This window comes from Bombina bombina, chromosome 8, assembly GCF_027579735.1.
Source record: "Bombina bombina isolate aBomBom1 chromosome 8, aBomBom1.pri, whole genome shotgun sequence".
In the NCBI taxonomy this organism is placed as follows: Eukaryota; Metazoa; Chordata; class Amphibia; order Anura; family Bombinatoridae; genus Bombina; species Bombina bombina.
The window spans coordinates 173,548,640-173,575,333 of record NC_069506.1 but is presented as its reverse complement, the minus strand read 5'-3'; the positions used below and the strand labels follow the sequence as shown (position 1 = coordinate 173,575,333).

The 26,694-nt window shown below is 41.1% G+C and overlaps 1 protein-coding gene across 2 annotated transcripts in view; it reads right to left on the bottom strand.

Annotated features, from left to right (window-relative positions):
• Positions 1 to 26,694, bottom strand: part of PPP1R12C (protein phosphatase 1 regulatory subunit 12C) — a 666,212-nt gene that overhangs the window by 105,890 nt on the left and 533,628 nt on the right. For both annotated transcript variants that reach the window (XM_053690707.1, XM_053690708.1), the window contains one exon: positions 21,392 to 21,503. In XM_053690707.1, the coding sequence (XP_053546682.1) occupies positions 21,392 to 21,503 (112 nt within the window). The remainder of the gene's footprint in view (positions 1 to 21,391; positions 21,504 to 26,694) is intronic.

Below are 26,694 nucleotides of genomic sequence, written 5' to 3'. Positions count from 1 at the left end.
GCAGTTATATCAGGTATATTAGACGTTGAAGGAACAACAGGCGATGTATTAGTACTAATAGAAACATTATCCGCATGCAAAAGCTTATGACAGAAGCCACATAATTGGGCTGAAGAAATAACATCAGATAATTTACAACAGACACACTTAGCTTTGGTAGAACTGTGTTCAGGCAGCATGGTTTCTACAGCAACATCAGAGGCAGGATCAGATTGAGACATCTTGCAAAATGTAAAAAGAAAAATACATAATTTAAACAAAATATCCAATTTCCTCATATAGCAGTTTGAGGAATGGGAAAAATGCTTATGCTAAAGTAAGATGCGAAAAAAAAAAATAGGCATCATAGCTCTTAACAATACGAAGAGAACTAGAAGCATTAAAGGAAGAGGGGTAATATACAAAAACTTTTTTGGCGCCAAGCATGATGCATGACGCTAAAGGAAGTGAAAAATTTGCCGCCAAAGCTAACATCAGGAAATGATGCAACGCACGTCATAACGAGCGCAATTTCGCACCAATTTTTTTTTCAAGACTAGAATGACGCCATAAAAAACTGGCATTTTGCGTCCTTGCGAGTCCAGTTTGCCCGTGAAAATTTTGGAAAATAAAGTCAACTTAAAAGAACTGGAACCCCATGTAGAAATTTAAAAAAATCTTCCCAAACATAAATCCCATACTGAAACTGATAGTCTGCAGAAAAGGGAAATATACATAGATCTGACTGACTCTTGGCAAATATAAGCAAATACATATATTAAAACCTAGCTGAGAGAGTCTTAAAAAAATGATACATACTTACCAGAAGACACCCATCCACATATAGCATACAGCCAAACCAGTACTGAAAAATATCAGCAGAGGTAATGGTATAGGAGTATGTCGTCGATCTGAAAAGGGAGGCAGGGGATGAATCCCTGCGACTGATTACAGAGAGCCTTTGAAAGGATTTCCCATGGGTGAAACCACTAAATCATCAGGCAGTACTCCCTTCACATCCATCTGACAATCTCTGTACTCTGAGAGGAATTGGGCTTCAGAATGCTTAGAAGCGCCTATCACAGAAAAAAATAAGCACAACTTACTTCACCACCTCCATAGGAGGCAAAGTTTGTAAAACTGAGGTTTGTGTGGAGGGAGGTGTATTTATAGGCATTTTGAGGTTTGGGAAACTTTGCCTCCTCCTGGTAGGAAGGTATATGCCATACGTCACTAGCTCATGAACTCGTGCCACTTACATGAAAGAAATCCACTGTCCGCAATGCCTCGTGGGCTAGCACAGCGAAGCCAGATATCTTGGCTCCTGGCTGAAAAATGTGTATGGTAGCATCAGAAATAAAAGAATTGGCTAGCTCAAGAGCCTTAATTCTGTACAGGATCACCTCCAAAATTAACAAATTGGAAGCAGACAAGTCATCGCACCAATAAGATGCCACACTTGACACAGTGGCAATACAAACTTCCATGTAGACCTTCAGCTTAGTCCATTGATCCTGAAAAGAACAGCTATCCTCTCTAGGGATCGTAGTTCTCTTAGCCAGAGTAGAAATGCCCTACTACCTTAGGCACCGTGCACCATAATCTTTAATGGAGACAGCGACAGGAAACATCCTTTCAAAGACAGGAGACAGGGAAAAAGGAATCCCTGAATTCTCCCATTCCTGTGAAAAATCTAACAGCAAGGTCTGGAACAGGAAAAACTTTCATGGAGGAATCCTAGTAATTATAAAGGTTACTAGATTCTTTAGGGTTGACAACGACACACGTATCTGAGTCGCTCCAAAGTAGCTAAAACCTCCTAACCATAAACAAAGGTGTTCAAGCTTAAATCTGAAGGATACTACCTTCAGCATCAGATGAAGGAATCATACTGTCTGAATCTGAGACTTCACCCTCAGACTACTGACGTATCCTCCTCATCAGACCTATGAGGAAGGCAACGTGAGAAGCAGCAGGCGGACCAGAAACCTTACTATCTGAATCTCTAATGTTCCTCTTGCGATTTCCCTTTAGAATAGGAAAAGCAGATAATGCCACAGATACCACTGAAGATACCTGGACAATAAATTCCTCAGGCAAATAACTCCTCCAGGAGATTGAGAGGAAACGCAGGGCATTGCATGTGACGCCATTGAGGCTTGGGACGTTTAAGGAGAAAACTCTGGCATTGCCTTAACAGTTTTTACCTGAGAGACATTGGGTTCAGTGGACAATAACCTATCTCAACATGAGAAATTTGTAGTTAAGCAAGCAGCACATAATTGCATATAGACAACAATTTGCACTATAAAACAAAGAACAAGACACAAATAAAATCTCTATTTAAGTGCATAAGTAAATATGCTGTGTTCTAGTACTCTAATAAAACACTGATAGGGCTTCAGAGAACGATTTTTCATGTAAAAATGAATTGCATTTTAAACACTGTCACTCCGTTTCCGCAGCCTAACTCAGCCCTGGAGGCACAACAGATCTTCTGCCGATCGTGAATGCAGGCAAAAAATATCATTGGGGACGCCACTCCGCGAACTGACTATACAGAAAGTCTTAGGCAAGGCGGAGAAAACCGGTCACATGATCTGCCCAAGAGAAACTGTATTGCATACAAGCGTGCGCTTACAATCTCTGACGATGCAGCATCTCTTCCCACCCTTAAAGTAATGGCGGACAGCCAAAGTTAAAAAGGATGACAAGGATCATGGAGCTTCTGCCGCAAAAAATACATGCATCGTTTCATGTAGCGTCCCCCTCAACCCTGTGCTGATGCAGCAAAGGAATCACAGTTTTAATACACACTCAGCCCCTTAAAAACACAGTGCAAGAGTATAAATTTCCACACCTGTAAATGTGTAAAATAGACATCCAAACTGCATATGTCCTAGTAGAACAGCCGTTAAGTGGATCACCATCCACACAAAATGTGCTGAAAACTAAAAGCTTGCTAGCAGAACCCACAGAAAATAAAGGATTATGCTTAAATAAAAAGTGATAACCCCGGTCTCCACTCACCTCTAAGTGCTTGCTCCCTGCCTGTCAAAATCCTTATAAGGATACTTTAGTCCCATATAAAGCTGCAGCTTGACCATATGAAGTGCAGTGCCTCCCAAACCCAGAAGACAAAGGCACTTACCTGCAGTCTGGCCGTCCGGCAGGACGACAGCTTACTCGATATGAGAGGATGCCACTCCTCACAGAGACCTGTAGAAAAAACATAATTTATGTAAGAACTTACCTGATAAATTCATTTCTTTCATATTAGCAAGAGTCCATGAGCTAGTGACGTATGGGATATACATTCCTACCAGGAGGGGCAAAGTTTCCCAAACCTTAAAATGCCTATAAATACACCCCTCACCACACCCACAATTCAGTTTAACGAATAGCCAAGAAGTGGGGTGATAAGAAAAAAGTGCGAAAGCATTTAAAATAAGGAATTGGAATAATTGTGCTTTATACAAAAAAATCATAACCACCACAAAAAAGGGCGGGCCTCATGGACTCTTGCTAATATGAAAGAAATGAATTTATCAGGTAAGTTCTTACATAAATTATGTTTTCTTTCATGTAATTAGCAAGAGTCCATGAGCTAGTGACGTATCGGATAATGACTACCCAAGATGTGGATCTTTCCACACAAGAGTCACTAGAGAGGGAGGGATAAAATAAAGACAGCCAATTCCTGCTGAAAATAATCCACACCCAAAATAAAGTTTAATGAAAAACATAAGCAGAAGATTCAAACTGAAACCGCTGCCTGAAGTACTTTTCTACCAAAAACTGCTTCAGAAGAAGAAAATACATCAAAATGGTAGAATTTGGTAAAAGTATGCAAAGAGGACCAAGTTGCCGCTTTGCAAATCTGATCAACCGAAGCTTCATTCCTAAACGCCCAGGAAGTAGAAACTGACCTAGTAGAATGAGCTGTAATCCTCTGAGGCGGAGTTTTACCCGACTCAACATAGGCAAGATGAATTAAAGATTTCAACCAAGATGCCAAAGAAATGGCAGAAGTTTTCTGGCCTTTCTAGAACCGGAAAAGATAACAAATAAACTAGAAGTCTTTCGGAAAGACTTAGTAGCTTCAACATAATATTTCAAAGCTCTAACAATATCCAAAGAATGCAACGATTTTTCCTTAGAATTCTTAGGATTAGGACATAATGAAGGAACCACAATGTCTCTACTAATGTTGTTGGAATTCACAACTTAGGTAAAAATTCAAAAGAAGTTCGCAACACCGCCTTATCCTGATGAAAAATCAGAAAAGGAGACTCACAAGAAAGAGCAGATAATTCAGAAACTCTTCTGGCAGAAGAGATGGCCAAAAGGAACAAAACTTTCCAAGAAAGTAATTTAATGTCCAATGAATGCATAGGTTCAAATGGAGGAGCTTGAAGAGCCCCCAGAACCAAATTCAAACTCCAAGGAGGAGAAATTGACTTAATGACAGGCTTTATACGAACGAAAGCTTGTACAAAACAATGAATATCAGGAAGAATAGCAATCTTTCTGTGAAAAAGAACAGAAAGAGCAGAGATTTGTCCTTTCAAGGAACTTGCGGACAAACCCTTATCTAAACCATCCTGAAGAAACTGTAATATTCTCGGTATTCTAAAAGAATGCCAAGAAAAATGATGAGAAAGACACCAAGAAATATAAGTCTTCCAGACTCTATAATATATCGCTCTGGATACAGATTTACGAGCCTGAAACATAGTATTAATCACAGAGTCAGAGAAACCTCTTTGACCAAGAATCAAGCGTTCAATCTCCATACCTTTAAATTTAAGGATTTCAGATCCTGATGGAAAAAAGGACCTTGAGACAGAAGGTCTGGTCTTAACGGAAGAGTCCACGGTTGGCAAGAGGCCATCCGGACAAGATCCGCATACCAAAACCTGTGAGGCCATGTCAGAGCTACCAGCAGAACAAACGAGCATTCCTTCAGAATCTTGGAGATTACTCTTGGAAGAAGAACTAGAGGCGGAAAGATATAGGCAGGATGATACTTCCAAGGAAGTGATAATGCATCCACTGCCTCCGCCTGAGGATCCCGGGATCTGGACAGATACCTGGGAAGTTTCTTGATTAGATGAGAAGCCATCAGATCTATTTCTGGAAGTTCCCACATTTGAATAATCTGAAGAAATACCTCTGGGTGAAGAGACCATTCGCCCGGATGCAACGTTTGGCGACTGAGATAATCCGCTTTCCAATTGTCCATACCTGGGATATGAACCTCAGAGATTAGACAGGAGCTGGATTCCGCCCAAACCAAAATTTGAGATACTTCTTTCATAGCCAGAGGACTGTGAGTCTCTCCTTGATGATTGATGTATGCCACAGTTGTGAAATTGTCTATCTGAAAACAAATGAACAACTCTCTCTTCAGAAGAGGCCAAGACTGAAGAGCTCTGAAAATTGCACGGAGTTCCAAAATATTGATCGGAAATCTCACCTCCTGAGATTCCCAAACCCCTTGTGCCGTCAGATACCCCCACACAGCTCCCCAACCTGTAAGACTTGCATCTGTTGAGATTATAGTCCAGGTCGGAAGAACAAGAAGCCCCCTGAACTAAACGATGGTGATCTGTCCACCATGTCAGAGAGTGTCGTAAAATCGGTTTAAAGATATTAATTGAGATATCTTTGAGTAATCCCTGCACCATTGGTTCAGCATACAGAGCTGAAGAGGTCGCATGTGAAAACGAGCAAAGGAGATCGCATCTGATGCGGCAGTCCTAAGACCCAACATTTCCATGCATAAGGCTACCAAAGGGAATGATTGTGACTGAAGGTTTTGACAAGTTGATATCAATGTTAAACTTCTCTTGTCTGACAAGGACAGAGTCATAGACACTGAATCTATCTAGAAACCTAAAAAGGTTACCCTTGTCTGAGGAATCAATGAATTGATTGGTAAATTGATCCTCCAACCATGAACTTGAAGAAACAACACAAGTCGATTCGTATGAGATTCTTCGAAAATGAGAAGACTGAGCAAGTACCAAGATATCGTCCAAATAAGGAAATACCAAAACCCTGTTCTCTGATTACAGAAAGAAGGGCACCGAGAACCTTTGAAAAAAATTCTTGGAACTGAGGCTAGGCCAAACGGTAGAGCCAAAAAACTGGTAATGCTTGTCTAAAAAGAGAATCTCAGACACTAAAAGTGATCTGGATGAATCGGAATATGCAGATACACATCCTGTAAATCTATTGTAGACATATAATGCCCTTGCTAAACAAAAGGCAGGATAGTCCTACAGTAACCATCTTGAATGTTGGTATCCTAACATAACGATTCAATAATGATAGATCCGGAACTGGTCTGAAGGAATTGACCTTCTTTGGTACAATGAAGAGATAAAATAAAACCCCAGCCCCTGTTCCAGAACTGGAACTGGCATAAATACTCCAGCCAACTCTAGATCTGAAACACATTTCAGAAATGCTGAGCCTTTGCTGTGTTAACTGGGACACGGGAAAGAAAAAAATCTCTTAGCAGGAGGCCTTAACTTGAAGCCAATTCTGTACCTTACTGAAACAATGTTTCTGAAACCAGAGATTAAGAACGGAATTGATCCAAATTGAAGAAAACGTAATCTGCCCCATACCAGCTGAGCTGGAATAAGGGCCGCACCTTCATAGGTACTTAGGAGCTGGCTATAGGTTTCTATAAGGCTTGGATATATTCCAAACTGGAAATAGTTTCCAAACTGATACCGCTCCTGAGGATGAAGGATCAGGCTTTTGTTCCTTGTTGTGAGGAAAGGAACGAAAATGATTATTTACCCTGGAAAGAAAGGGAAAGCAAAGTTGACTTAGAAGACATAACAGCATTCCAAGTTTAATCCATAAAGCTTTTAAAAACAGAATTTATGCTTACCTGATAAATTACTTTCTCCAACGGTGTGTCCGGTCCACGGCGTCATCCTTACTTGTGGGATATTCTCTTCCCCAACAGGAAATGGCAAAGAGCCCAGCAAAGCTGGTCACATGATCCCTCCTAGGCTCCGCCTTCCCCAGTCATTCGACCGACGTAAAGGAGTAATATGCATAGGAGAAATCATATGATACCGTGGTGACTGTAGTTAGAGAAAATAATTCATCAGACCTGATTAAAAAACCAGGGCGGGCCGTGGACCGGACACACCGTTGGAGAAAGTAATTTATCAGGTAAGCATAAATTCTGTTTTCTCCAACATAGGTGTGTCCGGTCCACGGCGTCATCCTTACTTGTGGGAACCAATACCAAAGCTTTAGGACACGGATGATGGGAGGGAGCAAATCAAGTCACCTAGATGGAAGGCACCACGGTTTGCAAAACCTTTCTCCCAAAAAACATAATTTATGTAAGAACTTACCTGATGAATTCATTTCTTTCATATTAGCAAGAGTCCATGAGCTAGTGACGTATGGGATATACATTGCTACCAGGAGGGGCAAAGTTACCCAAACCTCAAAATGCCTATAAATACACCCCTCACCACACCCACAATTCAGTTTAACGAATAGCCAAGAAGTGGGGTGATAAAAAAGTGCGAAAAGCATAAAAAATAAGGAATTGGAATAATTGTGCTTTATACAAAAAAATCATAACCACCACAAAAAGGGTGGGCCTCATGGACTCTTGCTAATATGAAAGAAATGAATTTATCAGGTAAGTTCTTACATAAATTATGTTTTCTTTCATGTAATTAGCAAGAGTCCATGAGCTAGTGACGTATGGGATAATGATTACCCAAGATGTGGATCTTTCCACACAAGAGTCACTAGAGAGGGAGGGATAAAATAAAGACAGCCAATTCCTGCTGAAAATAATCCACACCCAAAATAAAGTTTAATAAAAAACATAAGCAGAAGATTCAGGCTGAAACCGCTGCCTGAAGTACTTTTCTACCAAAAATTGCTTCAGAAGAAGAAAATACATCAAAAAGGTAGAATTGAAAAAGTATGCAAAGAGGACCAAGTTGCTGCTTTGCAAATCTGATCAACCGAAGCTTCATTCCTAAACGCCCAGGAAGTAGAAACTGACCTGGTAGAATGAGCTGTAATCCTCTGAGGCGGAGTTTTACCCGACTCAACATAGGCAAGATGAATTAAAGATTTCAACCAAGATGCCAAAGAAATGGCAGAAGCTTTCTGGCCTTTTCTAGAACCGGAAAAGATAACAAATAGACTAGAAGTCTTTCGGAAAGACTTAGTAGCTTCAACATAATATTTCAAAGCTCTAACAACATGCAAAGAATGCAATGCTTTATCCTTAGAATCCTTAAGATTAGGACATAATGAAGGAACCACAATTTCTCTACTAATGTTGTTGGAAATCACAACTTTAGGTAAAAATTCAAAAGAAGTTCGCAACACCGCCTTATCCTGATGAAAAATCAGAAAAGGAGACTCACAAGAAAAGAGCAGATAATTCAGAAACTCTTCTGGCAGAAGAGATGGCCAAAAGGGACAAAACTTCCCAAGAAAGTAATTTAATGACCAATGAATGCATAGGTTCAAAGGGAGGAGCTTGAAGAGCTCCCAGAACCAAAATCAAACTCCAAGGAGGAGAAATTGACTTAATGACAGGTTTTATACGAACCAAAGCTTGTACAAAACAATGAATATCAGGAAGAATAGCAATCTTTCTGTGAAAAAGAACAGAAAGAGCAGAGATTTGTCCTTTCAAGGAACTTGCAGACAAACCCTTATCTAAACCATCCTGAAGAAACTGAAAAAAAATCTCGGCATTCTAAAAGAATGCCAAGAAAAATGATGAGAAAGACACCAAAAAATATAAGTCTTCCAGACTCTATAATATATCTCTCTAGATACAGATTTACGAGCCTGTAACACAGTATTAATCACAGAGTCAGAGAAATCTCTTTGACCAAGAATCAAGCGTTCAATCTCCATACCTATAAATTTAAGGATTTCAGATCCTGATGGAAAAAAGGACCTTGCGACAGAAAGTCTGGTCTAACGGAAGAGTCCATGGTTGGCAAGAGGCCATCCGGAGAAGATCCGCATACCAAACCTGTGAGGCCATGCCGGAGCTACCAGCAGAACAAACGAGCATTCCTTCAGTATCTTGGAGATTACTCTTGGAAGAAGAACTAGAGGCGGAAAAATATAGGCAGGATGATACTTCCAAGGAAGTGAAAATGCATCCACTGCCTCCGCCTGAGGATCCCGGGATCTGGACAGATATCTGGGAAGTTTCTTGTTTAGATGAGACGCCATCAGATCTATTTCTGGAAGTTCCCACATTTGAACAATCTGAAGAAATACCTCTGGGTGAAGAGACCATTCGCCCGGATGGAACATTTGGCGGCTGAGATAATCCGCTTCCCAATTGTCTACACCTGGGATATAAACCGCAGAGATTAGACAGGAGCTGGATTCCGCCCAAACCAAAAAAATTTGAGATACTTCTTTCATAGCCAGAGGACTGAGTCCCTCCTTGATGATTGATGTATGCCACAGTTGTGACATTGTCTGTCTGAAAACAAATGAACGATTCTCTCTACAGAAGAGGCCAAAACTGAAGAGCTCTGAAAATTGCACGGAGTTCCAAAATATTGATCGGTAATCTCACCTCCTGAGATTCCCAAACTCCTTGTGCCGTCAGAGATCCCCACACAGCTCCCCAACCTGTGAGACTTGCATCTGTTGAAATTACAGTCCAGGTCGGAAGCACAAAAAGAAGCCCCCTAAATTAAACAATGGTGATCTGTCCACCACGTTAGAGAGTGTCGAACAATCGGTTTTTAAAGATATAAATTGAGATATCTTTGTGTAATCCTTGCACCATTGATTCAGCATACAGAGCTGAAGAGGTCGCATGTGAAAACGAGCAAAGGGGATCGCGTCCGATGCAGCAGTCATAAGACCTAGAATTTCCATGCATAAGGTTACCGAAGGGAATGATTGTGACTGAAGGTTTCGACAAGCTGAAATCAATTTTAGACGTCTTTTGTCTGTTAAAGACAGAGTCATGGACACTGAATCTATCTGGAAACCCAGAAAGGTTACCCTTGACTGAGGAATCAATGAACTTTTTGGTAAATTGATCCTCCAACCATGATCTTGAAGAAACAACACAAATCGATTTGCATGAGATTCTTCGAATGAGAAGACTGAGCAAATACCAAGATAATCGTCCAAATAAGGAAATACCAAAACCCCGTTCTCTGAATACAGAAAGAAGGGCACCGAGAATCTTTGAAAAAAATTCTTGGAACTGAGGCTAGGCCAAACGGTAGAGCCACAAAACTGGTAATGCTTGTCTAAAAAGAGAATCTCAGACACTAAAAATGATCTGGATGAATCGGAATATGCAGATACACATCCTGTAAATCTATTGTAGACATATAATGCCCTTACTAAACAAAAGGCAGAATAGTCCTACAGTAACCATCTTGAATGTTGGTATCCTTACATAACGATTCAATATTGATAGATCCGGAACTGGTCTGAAGGAATTGACCTTCTTTGGTACAATGAAGAGATAAAATAAAACCCTAGTCCCTGTTCCAGAACTGGAACTGGCATAATTACTCCAGCCAACTCTAGATCTGAAACACATTTCAGAAATGCTGAGCCTTGCTGTGTTAACTGGGACACGGGAAAGAAAAAAATCTCTTAGCAGGAGGCCTTAACTTGAAGCCAATTCTGTACCTTTCTGAAACAATGTTCTGAAACCAGAGATTGAGAACGGAATTGATCCAAATTCCTTTGAAGAAAACGTAATCTGCCCCATACCAGCTGAACTGGAAAAAAGGGCCGCACCTTCATGGGTACTTAGGAGCTGACTATAGGTTTCTATAAGGCTTGGATATATTCCAAACTGGAAAAAGTTTCCAAACTGATACCGCTCCTGAGGATGAAGGATCAGGCTTTTGTTCCTTATTATGAAAAAAAGAACGAAAAAATGATTATTACCCTGGACAGAAAGGGAAAACAAAGTTGACTTAGAAGACATATCAGCATTCCAAGTTTAATCCATAAAGCTTTTCTAGCTAAAATAGCTAGAGACATATACCTGACATCAACACTAATGATATCAAAAGATGGTATCACCAATAAAATTATTAGCATGTTATAGAATAATAATAATGCTATAAAATTATGATCTGTTACTTGTTGTGCTAAAACTTCTAACCAAAAAGTTGAAGCTGCAGCAACATCCGGTAAAAATATAGCAGGTCTAAGAAGATTACCTGAACATAAGTAAACTTTTCTTAGAAAGGATTCAATTTTCTTATCTAAAGGATCCTTAAATTTAGTACTATCTGCCGTAGAAATAGTAGTACATTTTAGCAGGAATAGAGACAGCCCCAAACCTTAGGGATTTTGTCCCAAAAAACTCTAATCTGTCAGATGGCACAGGATATAATTGCTTAAACGTTTAGAAGGAGTAAAAGAATTACCCAAATTATTCCATTCCCTGGAAATTACTTCAGAAAAAACATCAGGGAGATTAAACACTTCTGGAATAACTACAGGAGATTTAAAAACCCTATTTAAACGTTTGGATTCAGTATCAAGAGGACCAGAATCCTCTATATCTAAAGCAATTAATACTTCTTTAAAATAAAGAACGAATAAATTCCATCTTGAACAAATACAAAGATTTATCAGCATCAACCTCTGAGACAGAAACCTCTGAACCAGAAGAACCATTATCAGTATCAGAATGATGATGTTCATTTAAAAATTCATCTGAAAAAAAGAGAAGTTTTAAAGGACTTTTATGTAAACTAGAAGGAGAAATAACAGACATAGCCTTCTAAATGGATTTAAAAAATAAAATCTCTTATGTTTATCAGGAACACTCTGAAATTTAGATGTTGACGGAACAGCAACAGGTAATATAACAGTACTAAAGGAAATTTTATCTGCATTAATAAGTTTGTCATGACATGCAATACAAACAACAGCTGGAGAAACAGATACCAAAAATTTATAGCAGATACACTTAGCTTGGTAGCTCCAGCCCCGGCAGTGATTTTCCTAAAGTATCTTCTGACTCAGTTGCAACGTGGAACATCTTGCAATATGTAACAGAAAAAACAACATATAAAGCAAAATTGAACAAAATCCTTAAATGACAGTTTCAGGAATGGGAAAAAAATGCCAGTGAACAAGCTTCTAGCAACCAGAAGCAATAAATAATGAGACTTAAATAATGTGGAGACAAAAGCGACGCCCATATTTTTTTAGCGCCAAACAAGACGCCCACATTATTTAGCGCCTAAATGCTTTTGGCGCCAAAAATGACGCCACATCCGGAACGCCGACATTTTTGGCGCAAAATAACGTCAAAAAAATGACGCAACTTCCGGCGACACGTATGACGCCGGAAACGGAAAATAATTTTTGCGCCAAAAAAATCTGCGCCAAGAATGACGCAATAAAATGAAGCATTTTCAGCCCCCGCGAGCCTAACAGCCCACAGGGAAAAAAGAGTCAAATTTTTGAAAGGTAAGAAAAAATGATTAATTCAAATGCATTATCCCAAATATGAAACTGATTGTCTGAAAAATAAGGAAAGTTGAACATTCTGAGTCAAGGCAAATAAATGTTTGAATACATATATTTAGAACTTTATAAACAAAGTGCCCAACCATAGCTTAGAGTGTCACAGAAAATAAGACTTACTTACCCCAGGACACTCATCTACATGTTTGTAGAAAGCCAAACCAGTACTGAAACGAGAATCAGTAGAGGTAATGGTATATATAAGAGTATATCGTCGATCTGAAAAGGGAGGTAAGAGATGAATCTCTACGACCGATAACAGAGAACCTATGAAATAGACCCCGTAGAAGGAGATCACTGCATTCAAATAGGCAATACTCTCCTCACATCCCTCTGACATTCACTGCACGCAGAGAGGAAAACCGGGCTCCAACTTGCTGCGGAGCGCATATCAACGTAGAATCTAGCACAAACTTACTTCACCACCTCCATCGGAGGCAAAGTTTGTAAAACTGAATTGTGGGTGTGGTGAGGGGTGTATTTATAGGCATTTTAAGGTTTGGGAAACTTTGCCCCTCCTGGTAGGAATGTATATCCCATACGTCACTAGCTCATGGACTCTTGCTAATTACATGAAAGAAATAGCCTCAGAAGAAGCAAAAGTATCAAATTTGTAAAACTTTTTTAAAGTGTGCAGTGAAGACCAAGTCGCTGCCTTACATATCTGATCAACAGAAGCCTCGTTCTTGAAGGCCCATGTGGAAGCCACAGCCCTAGTGGAGTGAGCTGTGATTCTTTCAGGAGGCTGCCGTCCGGCAGTCTCATAAGCCAATCGGATGATGCTTTTAAGCCAAAAAGAGAGAGAGGTAGAAGTTGCTTTTTGACCTCTCCTCTTACCAGAATAAACAACAAACAAGGAAGATGTTTGTCTGAAATCCTTTGTAGCCTCTAAATAGAATTTTAGAGCACGAACTACATCCAAATTGTGCAACAAACGTTCCTTCTTTGAAACTGGATTCGGACACAAAGAAGGCACAACTATCTCCTGGTTAATATTTTTGTTAGAAACAACTTTCGGAAGAAAACCAGGTTTAGTACGCAAAACCACCTTATCTGCATGGAACACCAGATAAGGAGGAGAACACTGCAGAGCAGATAACTCTGAAACTCTTCTAGCAGAAGAAATTGCAACCAAAAACAAAACTTTCCAAGATAATAACTTAATATCTACGGAATGTAAGGGTTCAAACGGAACCCCTTGAAGAACTGAAAGAACTAAATTGAGACTCCAAGGAGGAGTCAAAGGTTTGTAAACAGGCTTGATTCTAACCAGAGCCTGAACAAAAGCTTGAACATCTGGCACAGCCGCCAGCTTTTTGTGAAGTAAAACAGATAAAGCAGAAATCTGTCCCTTCAAAGAACTTGCAGATAATCCTTTCTCCAAACCCTCTTGTAGAAAGGATAGAATCTTAGGAATTTTTACCCTGTTCCATGGGAATCCTTTCGATTCGCACCAACAGATATATTTCTTCCATACTTTATGGTAAATTTTCCTAGTTACAGGCTTTCTAGCCTGAATAAGAGTATCAATGACAGAATCTGAGAACCCACGCTTTGATAAAATCAAGCGTTCAATCTCCAAGCAGTCAGTTGGAGTGAGGCCAGATTCGGATGTTCGAACGGACCTTGAACAAGAAGGTCCCGTCTCAAAGGTAGCTTCCATGGTGGAGCCGATGACATATTCACCAGGTCTGCATGGCCACGCAGGAGCTATCAAGATCACCGAAGCCCTCTCCTGATTGATCCTGGCTACCAGCCTGGGAATGAGAGGAAACGGTGGGAATACATAGGCTAGGTTGAAGGTCCAAGGTGCTACTAGTGCATCTACTAGAGTCGCCTTGGGATCCCTGGATCTGGACCCGTAGCAAGGAACCTTGAAGTTCTGACGAGACGCCATCAGATCCATGTCTGGAATGCCCCATAATTGAGTTATGTGGGCAAAGATTTCCGGATGGAGTTCCCACTCCCCCGGATGAAAAGTCTGACGACTCAGAAAATCCGCTTCCCAATTTTCCACTCCAGGGATGTGGATTGCAGACAAGTGGCAGGAGTGAATCTCCGCCCATTGAATTACTTTGGTCACTTCTTCCATCGCCAGGGAACTCCTTGTTCCCCCCTGATGGTTGATATATGCAACAGTCGTCATGTTGTCTGATTGAAACCTTATGAATTTGGCCTTTGCTAGTTGAGGCCAAGCTCTGAGAGCATTGAATATCGCTCTCAGTTCCAGAATGTTTATCGGGAGAAGAGATTCTTCCCGAGACCATAGACCCTGAGCTTTCAGGGAGTTCCAGACCGCGCCCCAGCTCACCAGACTGGCGTCGGTCGTGACAATGACCCACTCTGGTCTGCGGAAGCTCATCCCTTGAGACAGGTTGTCCAGGGTCAGCCACCAACGGAGTGAATCTCTGGTCCTCTGATCTACTTGGATCGTCGGGGACAAGTCTGTATAATCCCCATTCCACTGTCTGAGCATGCACAGTTGTAATGGTCTTAGATGAATCCGCGCAAAAGGAACTATGTCCATTGCCGCAACCATCAAACCTATTACTTCCATGCACTGCGCTATGGAAGGAAGAAGAACAGAATGAAGTACTTGACAAGAGCTTAGAAGCTTTGATTTTCTGGCCTCTGTCAGAAAAATCTTCATTTCTAAGGAGTCTATTATTGTTCCCAAGAAGGGAACTCTTGTTGACGGGAATAGAAAACTTTTTTCTACGTTCACTTTCCACCCGTGAGATCTGAGAAAGGCTAGGACAATGTCCGTATGAGCCTTTGCTTGTGGCAGAGACGACGCTTGAATTAGAATGTCGTCCAAGTAAGGTACTACTGCAATGCCCCTTGGCCTTAGCACCGCTAGAAGGGACCCTAGTACCTTTGTGAAAATTCTTGGAGCAGTGGCTAATCCGAATGGAAGTGCCACAAACTGGTAATGCCTGTCCAGAAAGGCGAATCTTAGGAACTGATGATGTTCCTTGTGGATAAGAATATGTAGATACGCATCCTTTAAATCCACCGTGGTCATGAATTGACCTTCCTGGATGGTAGGAAGAATTGTCCGAATGGTTTCCATTTTGAACGATGGAACCCTGAGAAATTTGTTTAGGATCTTGAGATCCAAAATTGGCCTAAATGTTCCCTCTTTTTTGGGAACTATGAACAGATTGGAGTAAAACCCCATCCCTTGTTCTCCTAATGGAACAGGATGAATCACTCCCATTTTTAACAGGTCTTCTACACAATGTAAGAATGCCTGTCTTTTTATTTGGTCTGAAGACAATTGAGACCTGTGGAACCTTCCCCTTGGGGGTAGTTCCTTGAATTCTAGGAGATAACCTTGAGAAACTATTTCTAGCGCCCAAGGATCCTGAACATCTCTTGCCCAAGCCTGAGCGAAGAGAGAGAGTCTGCCCCCCACCAGATCCGGTCCCAGATCGGGGGCCAGCATCTCATGCTGTTTTGGTAGCGGTAGCAGGCTTCTTGGCCTGCTTACCCTTGTTCCAGCCTTGCATCGGTCTCCAGGCTGGTTTGGTTTGAGAAGAATTACCCTCTTGCTTAGAAGATGTAGAGTTTGAGGCTGGTCCGTTTCTGCGAAAGGGACGAAATTTTTTTTATTTTTAGCCTTAAAAGACCTATTCTGAGGAAGGGCGTGGCCCTTTCCCCCAGTGATGTCTGAAATAATCTCTTTCAAGTCAGGGCCAAACAGCGTTTTCCCCTTGAAAGGGATGTTAAGCAATTTGTTCTTGGAGGACACATCCGCTGACCAAGACTTTAGCCAAAGCGCTCTGCGCGCCACAATAGCAAAACCTGAATTTTTCGCCGCTAATCTAGCTAATTGCAAAGTGGCGTCTAAGGTAAAAGAGTTAGCCAATTTAAGTTCTTGAACTCTGTCCATAACCTCCTCATAAGAAGATGCTTTATTGAGCGACTTTTCTAGTTCTTCGAACCAGAAACACGCTGCTGTAGTGACAGGAACAATGCATGAAATTGGTTGTAGAAGGTAACCTTGCTGAACAAACATCTTTTTAAGCAAACCCTCTATTTTTTTATCCATAGGATCTTTGAAAGCACAACTATCTTCTATGGGGATAGTGGTGCGTTTGTTTAGAGTAGAAACCGCCCCCTCGACCTTGGGGACTGTCTGCCATAAGTCCTTCCTGGGGTCGACCATAGGAAATAATTTCTTAAATATAGGGGGAGGGACAAAAGGTATGCCGGGCCTTTCCCATTCTTTATTTACAATGTCCGCCACCCGCTTGGGTATAGGAAAAGCTTCGGGGGGCACCGGGACCTCTAGGAACTTGTCCATCTTACATAATTTCTCTGGAATGACCAAATTGTCACAATCATCCAGAGTAGATAACACCTCCTTAAGCAGAGCGCGGAGATGTTCCAATTTAAATTTGAATGTAATAACGTCAGGTTCAGCTTGTTGAGAAATTTTTCCTGAATCTGAAATTTCTCCCTCAGACAAAACCTCCCTGGCCCCTTCAGACTGGTGTAAGGGCATGTCAGAACCATTATCATCAGCGTCCTCATGCTCTTCAGTATCTAAAACAGAGCAGACACGCTTTCGCTGATAAGCGGGCATTTTGGCTAAAATGTTTTTAATAGAATTATCCATTACAGCCGTTAATTGTTGCATAGTAAGGAGGATTGGCGCACTAGATACCTCCTGAGTGGGCAAGACTGGTGTAGACATGGAAGGAGATGATGCAGTACCATGCTTACTCCCCTCACTTAAGGAATCAGTTTGGGCAACATTATCATCAGTGGCATCATTGTCCCTACTTTGTTTGTCACATTCATCACATATATTTAAATGGAGAGGAACCTTGGCTTCCGAACATACAGAACATCGTCTATCTGCTAGTTCAGACATGTTAATAGGCATAAACTTGATAACAAAGCACAAAAAACGTTTTAAAAGAAAACCGTTACTGTCTCTTTAAATTTTAAACTGAACACACTTTATTACTGAATATGCGAAAAAGTATGAAGGAATTGTTCAAAATTCACCAAAATTTCACCACAGTGTCTTAAAGCCTGAAAAGTATTGCACACCAAAATTTGAAAGCTTTAACTCTTAAAATAACGGAACCGGAGCCGTTTTTACTTTTAACCCCTATACAGTCCCTGGTATCTGCTTTGCTGAGACCCAACCAAGCCCAGAGGGGAATACGATACCAAATGACGCCTTCAATAAGCTTTTTCAGTGGATCTGAGCTCCTCACACATGCATCTGCATGCCTTGCTTCTCAAAAACAACTGCGCATTAGTGGCGCGAAAATGAGGCTCTGCCTACGACTAGAAAAGGCCCCCAGTGAAAAAGGTGTCCAATACAGTGCCTGCCGTTTTTTTAACAGAATTCCCAAGATTAAAATAACTCTCCAAAGTTATAAACCATTAAATATGCTTATAAAGTAATCGTTTTAGCCCAGAAAAATGTCTACCAGTCTTTAAAGCCCTTGTGAAGCCCTTTATTCTTATATTAAAAATTAAGAAAATGGCTTACCGGATCCCATAGGGAAAATGACAGCTTCCAGCATTACCAAGTCTTGTTAGAAATGTGTCATACCTCAAGCAGCAAAAGTCTGCTCACTGTTTCCCCCAACTGAAGTTAATTCCTCTCAACAGTCCTGTGTGGAAACAGCCATCGATTTTAGTAACGGTTGCTAAAATCATTTTCCTCTTACAAACAGAAATCTTCATCTCCTTTCTGTTTCAGAGTAAATAGTACATACCAACACTATTTTAAAATAACAAACTCTTGATTGAAGAATAAAAACTACATTTAAACACCAAAAAACTCTTAGCCATCTCCGTGGAGATGTTGCCTGTGCAACGGCAAAGAGAATGACTGGGGAAGGCGGAGCCTAGGAGGGATCATGTGACCAGCTTTGCTGGGCTCTTTGCCATTTCCTGTTGGGGAAGAGAATATCCCACAAGTAAGGATGACGCCGTGGACCGGACACACCTATGTTGGAGAAATAGCTAGAGACATATACCTGACATCAACTCTAATGATATCAAAAGATGGTATCACCAATAAAATTATTAGCATGTTATAGAATAATAATAATGCTATAAAATTATGATTGTTACTTGTTGCGCTAAAGCTTCTAACCAAAAAGTTGAAGCTGCAGCAACATCCGCTAAAAATATAGCAGGTCTAAGAAGATTACCTGAACATAAGTAAGCTTTTCTTAGAAAGGATTCAATTTTCCTATCTAAAGGATCCTTAAATGAAGTACTATCTGCCGTAGGAATAGTAGTACATTAGCAGGAGTAGAGACAGCCCCATAACCTTAGGGATTTTTGTCCCAAAAAACTCTAATCTGTCAGATGGCACAGGATATAATTTGCTTAAACGTCTAGAAGGAGTAAATAAATTACCCAAATTATTCCATTCCCTGGAAATTACTTCAGAAATAGCATCAGGGAGATAAAACACTTCTGGAATAACTACAGGAGATTTAAAAACCTTATTTAAACGTTTACATTTAGTATCAAGAGGACCAGAATCCTCTATTTCTAATGCAAATAATACTTCTTTAAGTAAAGAACGAATAAATTCCATCTTGAACAAATACAAAGATTTATCAGCATCAACCTCTGAGACAGAAACCTCTGAACCAGAAGAACCATTATCAGTATCAGAATGATGATGTTCATTTAAAAATTCATCTGAAAAAAGAGAAGTTTTAAAAGACTTTTATGTATACTAGAAGGAGAAATAACAGACATAGCCTTCTTAATGGATTTAAAAAATAAAATCTCTTATGTTATCAGGAACACTCTGAAAATTAGATGTTGACGGAACAGCAACAGGTAATGTAACAGTACTAAAGGAAATTTTATCTGCATTAATAAGTTTGACATGACATGCAATACAAACAACAGCTGGAGAAACAGATACCAAAAGTTTATAGCAGATACACTTAGCTTGGTAGCTCCAGCACTGTGCAGTGATTTTCCTGAAGTATCTTCTGACTCAGTTGCAACGTGGAACATCTTGCAATATGTAAAAGAAAAAAACAACATATAAAGCAAAATTGATCAAATTCCTTAAATGACAGTTTCAGGAATGGGAAAAAAATGAATGAACAAGCTTCTAGCAACCAGAAGCAATAAATAATGTGACTTAAATAATGTGGAGACAAAAGTGACGCCCATATTTTTTAGCGCCAAAAAAGACGCCCACATTATTTGGCGCCTAAATGCTTTTGGCGCCAAAAATGACGCCACATCCGGAACGCCGACATTTTTTGACGCAAAAAAACATCAAAAAATGACGCAACTTCCGGCGACACGTATGACGCCGGAAACAGAAAAAAATTTTTGCGCCAAAAAAGTCCGCGCCAAGAATGACGCAATAAAATGAAGTATTTTCTGCCCCCGCGAGCCTAACAGCCCACAGGGAAAAAGTCACATTTTTTAAGGTAAGAAAAAATGATTGAAACAAATGCATTTATCCCAAATATGAAACTGACTGTCTGAAAAATAAGGAATGTTGAACATTCTGAGTCAAGGCAAATAAATGTTCGAATACATATATTTAGAACTTTATAAACAAAGTGCCCAACCATAGCTTAGAGTGTCACAGAAAATAAGATTTACTTACCCCAGGACACTCATCTACATGTTTGTAGAAAGCCAAACCAGTACTGAAACGAGAATCAGCAGAGGTAATGGTATATATAAGAGTATATCGTCGATCTGAAAAGGGAGGTAAGAGATGAATCTCTACGACCGATAACAGAGAACCTATGAAATAGACCCCGTAGAAGGAGATCACTGTATTCAAATAGGCAATACTCTCCTCACATCCCTCTGACATTCACTGCACGCTGAGAGGAAAACCGGGCTCCAACTTGCTGCGGAGCGCATATCAACGTAGAATCTAGCACAAACTTACTTCACCACCTCCATCGGAGGCAAAGTTTGTAAAACTGAATTGTGGGTGTGGTGAGGGGTGTATTTATAGGCATTTTAAGGTTTGGGAAACTTTGCCCCTCCTGGTAGGAATGTATATCCCATACGTCACTAGCTCATGGACTCTTGCTAATTACATGAAAGAAAGAAAGAGCAGAGTAAACCTACTCTGGCTTTCTATACCATGGGCAGCAAATATGTTAGGAAAACGCAGCAAGGCACACCTTACAAGTTCCTAACTGCTTTAAAGCCACCACTACTCTACTGGAGAGATTAATGTGGACTACAGCTATACCCAAAACAAAGGAAAGAACAGAGCAAACCTACTCTGGCTTTCAAAATAATGAAATCTTGATTGAAGCGAAAGAAATCCAACTTTCTACAGACATCAAAACTTCACCTCCTCCATGCACTAAAGGCAAAGAGAATGACTGGGGGTTGTGGGAAGGGAAGTTATTTTTGCTCTTTGCCTCCTCCTGCTGGCTAGGAGTGGTATTCCCAACAGTAATTTATGAAGCCGTGGACTCACCATATCTTAGGAAAGAAATAACTGGTAAATCAGGTCAGCGATAAGCACTTTAGTGTAGTGTAGTTTTGTTATAGGTCACTGTTCCTTTATCTTACTATGCAAAAGTAAAATACACCTCTGTTTAATGGGAACAGCTAGTTTACAGATGTTACTTATGCTAATAACTATGACTGGTATACGTTCTCTCGCAACAAAGGTGGCAAAATGAATGAGGTACAGAGTACACAAAGTGACTTTAATAACATTGCACATTTGCTCCCTAAAGTCTGATAAGAAGCCATTCCCAAGAACAACAATGCAGAAAACATATTGGCACAGGAGTTGGAAAGTATACAGGCCTCTATAGTCCGTTATCTAAACTAGCTTTGTAGCATGGGGAGTACAACTTACCTTCTTATAGTCTTTTTCAGTCTCATCCTTAGAGCCTAAAGTGGTATTGTGCTTTTGAAACATGTAAGTCCCTGCCCTGTAAGGCAGAATACTATTGACATTTTCTGTTACCCTGAAAATAAAAGCAAGAGTCAATTAACAGTTAAACACAATCATTGTGTACAGATTCCATTTTATTTGGTGTATAGTTCAATCCCTACCCCCTTCCTTACATATATTGTGACTAATTCTTCACCTACAGCCTTAACACTGTGTGGCATCTTAGTTGAGAATGAAAAGCTCCATAGTTAATTGGACCTTTTAATATAACAGCAAATTATGCTTACCAGATAATTTCCTTTCCTTCTGTATGAAGAGAGTCCACGGCTTCATTCCTTACTTGTGGGAAACATATAAACAAGCTCTAGAGGACACTGAATGAAAACAGGAGGGTAAAAAGTGAGGGGTTCGACCCTGTTCTGAGGGCACCACAGCCTGCAAAACCCTTTCTCCCAAAAGCTGCTTCTGCCAAAGCAAAAACGCCAAATATGTAAAAGTCTGAAAAAATATGCAAGGAAGACCGAGTAGTCACCCTACAAATCTGATCCCTAGAGGCCTCATTCTCAAAAGACCCAAGAGGAAGTCACAGCTCTAGTTGAATGAGCCTTAATCCTCTGAGGAGGCTTGTGTCCCGTTGACTCATAAGCTAAGCGAACATGCTCCTCAACCAGAAAACCAAGGAAGTGGACAAGGCTTCCTGCCCCTTAAGCTTCCCAGAATAAACACAAACAAGAAGTCTGACAAAACTCCTTTGTAGCCTGAAGATAGAACTTCAAGGCCCGAACCACATCCAAGTTACGAAATAACCACTCCTTTGACGAAGGAGGACTAGGACACAAGGAAGGAACCACAATCTCCTGATTGATGTTGCGATCTTAAACAACCATAGGAAGAAAACCTAACCCAGTGAGAACAGCCTTAGCCGCATGAAAAACTAGGTAAGGGACCTCACATTGCAAGGCAGCCATCTCAGAAGCAATAGCTAGTAGAAAAAAACCTTCCAAGACAGAAAATCTTAATGTCAATTCCATGCATAAGCCCAAACAGAGCCTTCTGCAAAACTTATAACAAGATGTAAACTCCAAGGAGGAGCGCTAGATTTAAACACAGGCCTGATCCAGTCAAAGCCTGAACAAAAGACTGGACAACTGGTAGCTCTGAGAACCTCTCGAGCAGTAAAACAGATAGGGCTGAAACCTGTCCCCTAAGGGAGCTACAGAAGGCCCTTTTTCAGAGCATCCTGGAGAAAGGAAAGGATCCTGGAAAACCAGGCCTTTTGCCAGGAGAATCCCCGCTCTACATACCAGAAGAAGTAGGTCCTGCACCCCTTATGATAGATGCGACGATACACCGGCTTATGAGCTAGAACAAGAGTATCAGCAATTCTTTCAGAAAAACTTCTCTTGGATAAGACTAAGCGTTCAATTCCACACAGTCAGCCTCAGAGAGTCCAGATTGTGAGGAACACAAGGACCCGCTTCAGCAGATCCCTGTAGCAAGGTCTATGGAGGCAATGCCCCTAAACTGCGACAACTCTAGATATAAACGGAGCAAACCGTCTCACTGACGCCTGCTCCTGCTAGGATTGGCCACCCACAACAAAGAGTGACATAGCCGAAAGAGAAGGTTAAAAAGAAACCTCTAAGGAATGCTGGATGACTAGCATATTCAGGATGAAAAGGCCGGAGCCCCACCAGGGTTCAAACCCACCTTCTGCTACAGATGTGGTGGAGCCAACACTGACGCCTTGAAACTTGATCGGCTTCCCCATCCATACAAATATTCAAGCAGGGAATGGTTGTAGGAGACATCCGATCATAGAGAGGGTCGTTGGCAATGAGCCGACGTGGGCCTCCGACCACCACCAAACACGAGACCGCCCCGTTTAGCAGGAGGACTCTCCTTCTCCAAAAGAAGGTCTCCCCACAGAGGTCCCAACTGGTACGAACCCAGAAAAACAAATCCTTCAAGCAGAATGCTCGCTGAGGAACCTAAGGAATAATCGGAAGGAATCTCCCAACCCACAGACCTCCCTGGGACACACTCTCCCAGGGAGATCTGAACGGAACAATGAGATTGAATTTCCCCACCGGTATTCCATGCAAGTCTGTTAAAACAGATTCACCAACACCATGCCAAAGTCACGGTCTCGGCTGTGTATATCACTCTCCACCACCGCATCAAGACCAGAAGGGGGCTGAAGGGCATAACACGATGGGTAAATTTGCAAGATCTCATGATTTAAAGAAAACTGCCACAGTAGGATTCAACTCTAAGCCTTCAGCTTGCTAGGCAGGGTAGATAAAAATCCCTGTCAATAAGACAAAACAGCATTCAGATCCACCCTGGTGTCGACACCAGCAACTCAGGTCTAGATCCAACTCTGAGGATCCAAAAGACACAAGAAAATCCCTAAAAGTCTATTAGCAGGTGAAGGTAAGAAACCCAGAAAGGGCGAGATCCCGGGAACTACTGTAAAATCTGGAAGCAGGATACTGCCACCTTAAACCCCAGATCAGAACAAGGTTTACTGTAAGATACGGTTCCTAAGAATTGGATTGGCCCAAAACGGATGAAACAGGAAAGATATCCTTCTTCCTAACAAAGGAAGGCAGAACCTTACATTCTCCAGCGAAAGAAGAACTAATAAGCTTTGCTTAAAAACCATTTGCTTAAAAAACCCAATTAAGACGGGAAGACCCTCCCCCTATTAGGGTATGCACCAACAGCGGAAGAAAATATTCCCACAGTGCGATAGATACCGGGACAATGACGCCAAAGGTCACTTGAAAAACTTCCCCTTCTCTGACAAAACAATTGCCCAGAAAAGAAGCCTAGTTCCGGCCTCTAGGACCCCTATATGTATAAGATCCAGTATCAAGCCCCCATCCCAGAAAATACCTAAACATGTCTAGTCTGTTGTTAACTAGGATAGATGGGCCTGCTGTACCTGGACCGGAAATCTAGAAAAAACTCCTCTTAAGTAGAAAGAAGGAACAGAACTAATTAGTATTCACAACAGGTCCTGTCTGTCATCTAGGATACGACATATTTTCCGGAACACTCCAGGGCTTAAACAAAAACTTCTTAAATTCCAGCAACGCTAAAACAACTGAATAATCCAATTAAAGAAATTAAGCTTTGTGGCCTAAAATTTTTCTCGAAACTATCGGGGAACTATCACCCCGAGCAGAAATCTATAAGCTTCCACCGGAAGTTTCCAACAATCTCGACTATCAAGTCTATAGTAACAAAAATCCCATGTGATGAAACGTCTTTCTAAGAAGAGTTTCTAAAACAACCCAGAACCCCAAAAAAAAAACTATCCGAGCGGAATAGCAAAGTATAAGAAAATAGGCAAGCGCCCACAAATAAGCTGAAAAGGAGTGTGCAAACAAAAACAGGTCTGGCATGTCATACGATAAACGATAAAACAAAAAGTAAAACAAGACGACAAGAATATCACCATCCTCCACTCTTCTAGTCAAGATCGTTATCCGATTTAGAGGACTGAGATTAAACTGATGGATCAGTACTGGGAACCTCTAACATCCCCAAAACCTCTCTCAGAAGTAAACGCAGGCATGCCAATCTAAATCTAAATGCTAAGCCCTCCACAGTCGGAGGACCCCAGTCAGCAGACTCTGACCCTGGCGGTTCTCCCTCTGAAGTCTCAGAGAGAACCGCATCCCCAGAGGACTGATCGGACACAATCATCGTTTTACACAAATGTCCTTGGGCAGGAGAGCCTGGATTAACCCTTCGCTTACGCGTAGCAGGAATAAGTAACATCGCTAAGCCTGTAGAGATGGCCATGCGGAACTGTGTAGTAACCTCTGGTGGAAACAAACCCCTTACAGGCGAAGGAGGATCGGAACTCAGAAGACTGCATATGTAGGAACAGAATCTAGGGAACACACCTCACTGGACGAAGAGTCCTCAGAGGCGGATGGCTCAGTGGTCTCTAACATCTCAACATTGGTTGATGAGAACACTCTATTGCGGCATATGAAACAATTGAGAGGGCTGGATTACCCGGGCTTCCTCACAATAATCACAATATATACACATGTATAAAATTTTGTATCGGAGGGATCCCCCTCTAAAATATCAGAATCCTCCATAACTCGTATATATCAAATTATAGAAAAGGAAAAACAAATGGCTGGGGGGCACTCACCACCTCCTATGACCCAGACAGATAGAGAAGATGCTCCTCTCCGCAGACACCCGGTCAGAAATCATAAGCAGGGAAAAAAAAACGTGACTATTCCCGGTCACATAGTGCTCATGCAGGACCTGCCCCTGCTGAGGAAAAAGCACACCAGCTTAATATAAAGAAATTGCACAGCTCTCAAAATTAAAATAACCTGTACGTTCCATATCAGCCTAAGAGCCCAAATGTTCTTACACATAAGCAGTCGAAATCACATAACAAATATGATTAAAAAATCCCCACTGTTCAATAATTCCCCTCAGGAGATATTAACCCTTGATTCCATAAAGATAAAGGAGTCCCACTGTGACCCTGTCTTCTATCGTTAACATGTGTGTAAAATAATGAAACTATCTTACCGGAATATATGCCATGGAACAGTGACACGGTCCTTCAAGTTTGACAGTTTTGTGATGGGTGGAGGAAGCTGGAGCTGCAGTGAAGATTAAAAAGGTAAGTTTTTTTTCCTCAATAGGAGTGAAATGTAAATTCTGATGAATTAAAGTGCCACTGTTTTTAATCGAATTTTTAAAAACTGGGCACTTTAGCATCAAAATTGACATTCATTTTAAGGAGCTGTTAATATGAGTCTGGATGGTTTTCAAGACTCCCTGCATCTCCAGACTAACTTTCATCACTGAGAGGCTGACAAGACTACTTAAAACTCCAGTCCCATCTCGAAGGGCAGATACCCTTCCTAAGGAACTACTCTGAAATCTTCTGACACTTCTCTGCCAACCTTCTGTGACGAAAGGCAAAGAATGACTGGGGGATGAGGGAAGTGGGGGAGGTATTTAAGCCTTTGGCTGGGGCGTCTTTGCCTCCTTCTGGTAGCCAGGTTCTGTATTCCCACAAATAAGGAATGAAGCTGTGGACTCTCCTCATATTAAGGAAATCCCGTTTTCATTTGTTTGAATATTGTTAAACCCTCTCTGGTAACAATTAACCCCCTACAAAGTTATATAGTTCAAATCGGTACTGTGCTCATGCGCTAGTTCAGAAGAGAGCACAGGAGGCGATCAGTGAATCCGGACTGACTGTGCCCTGC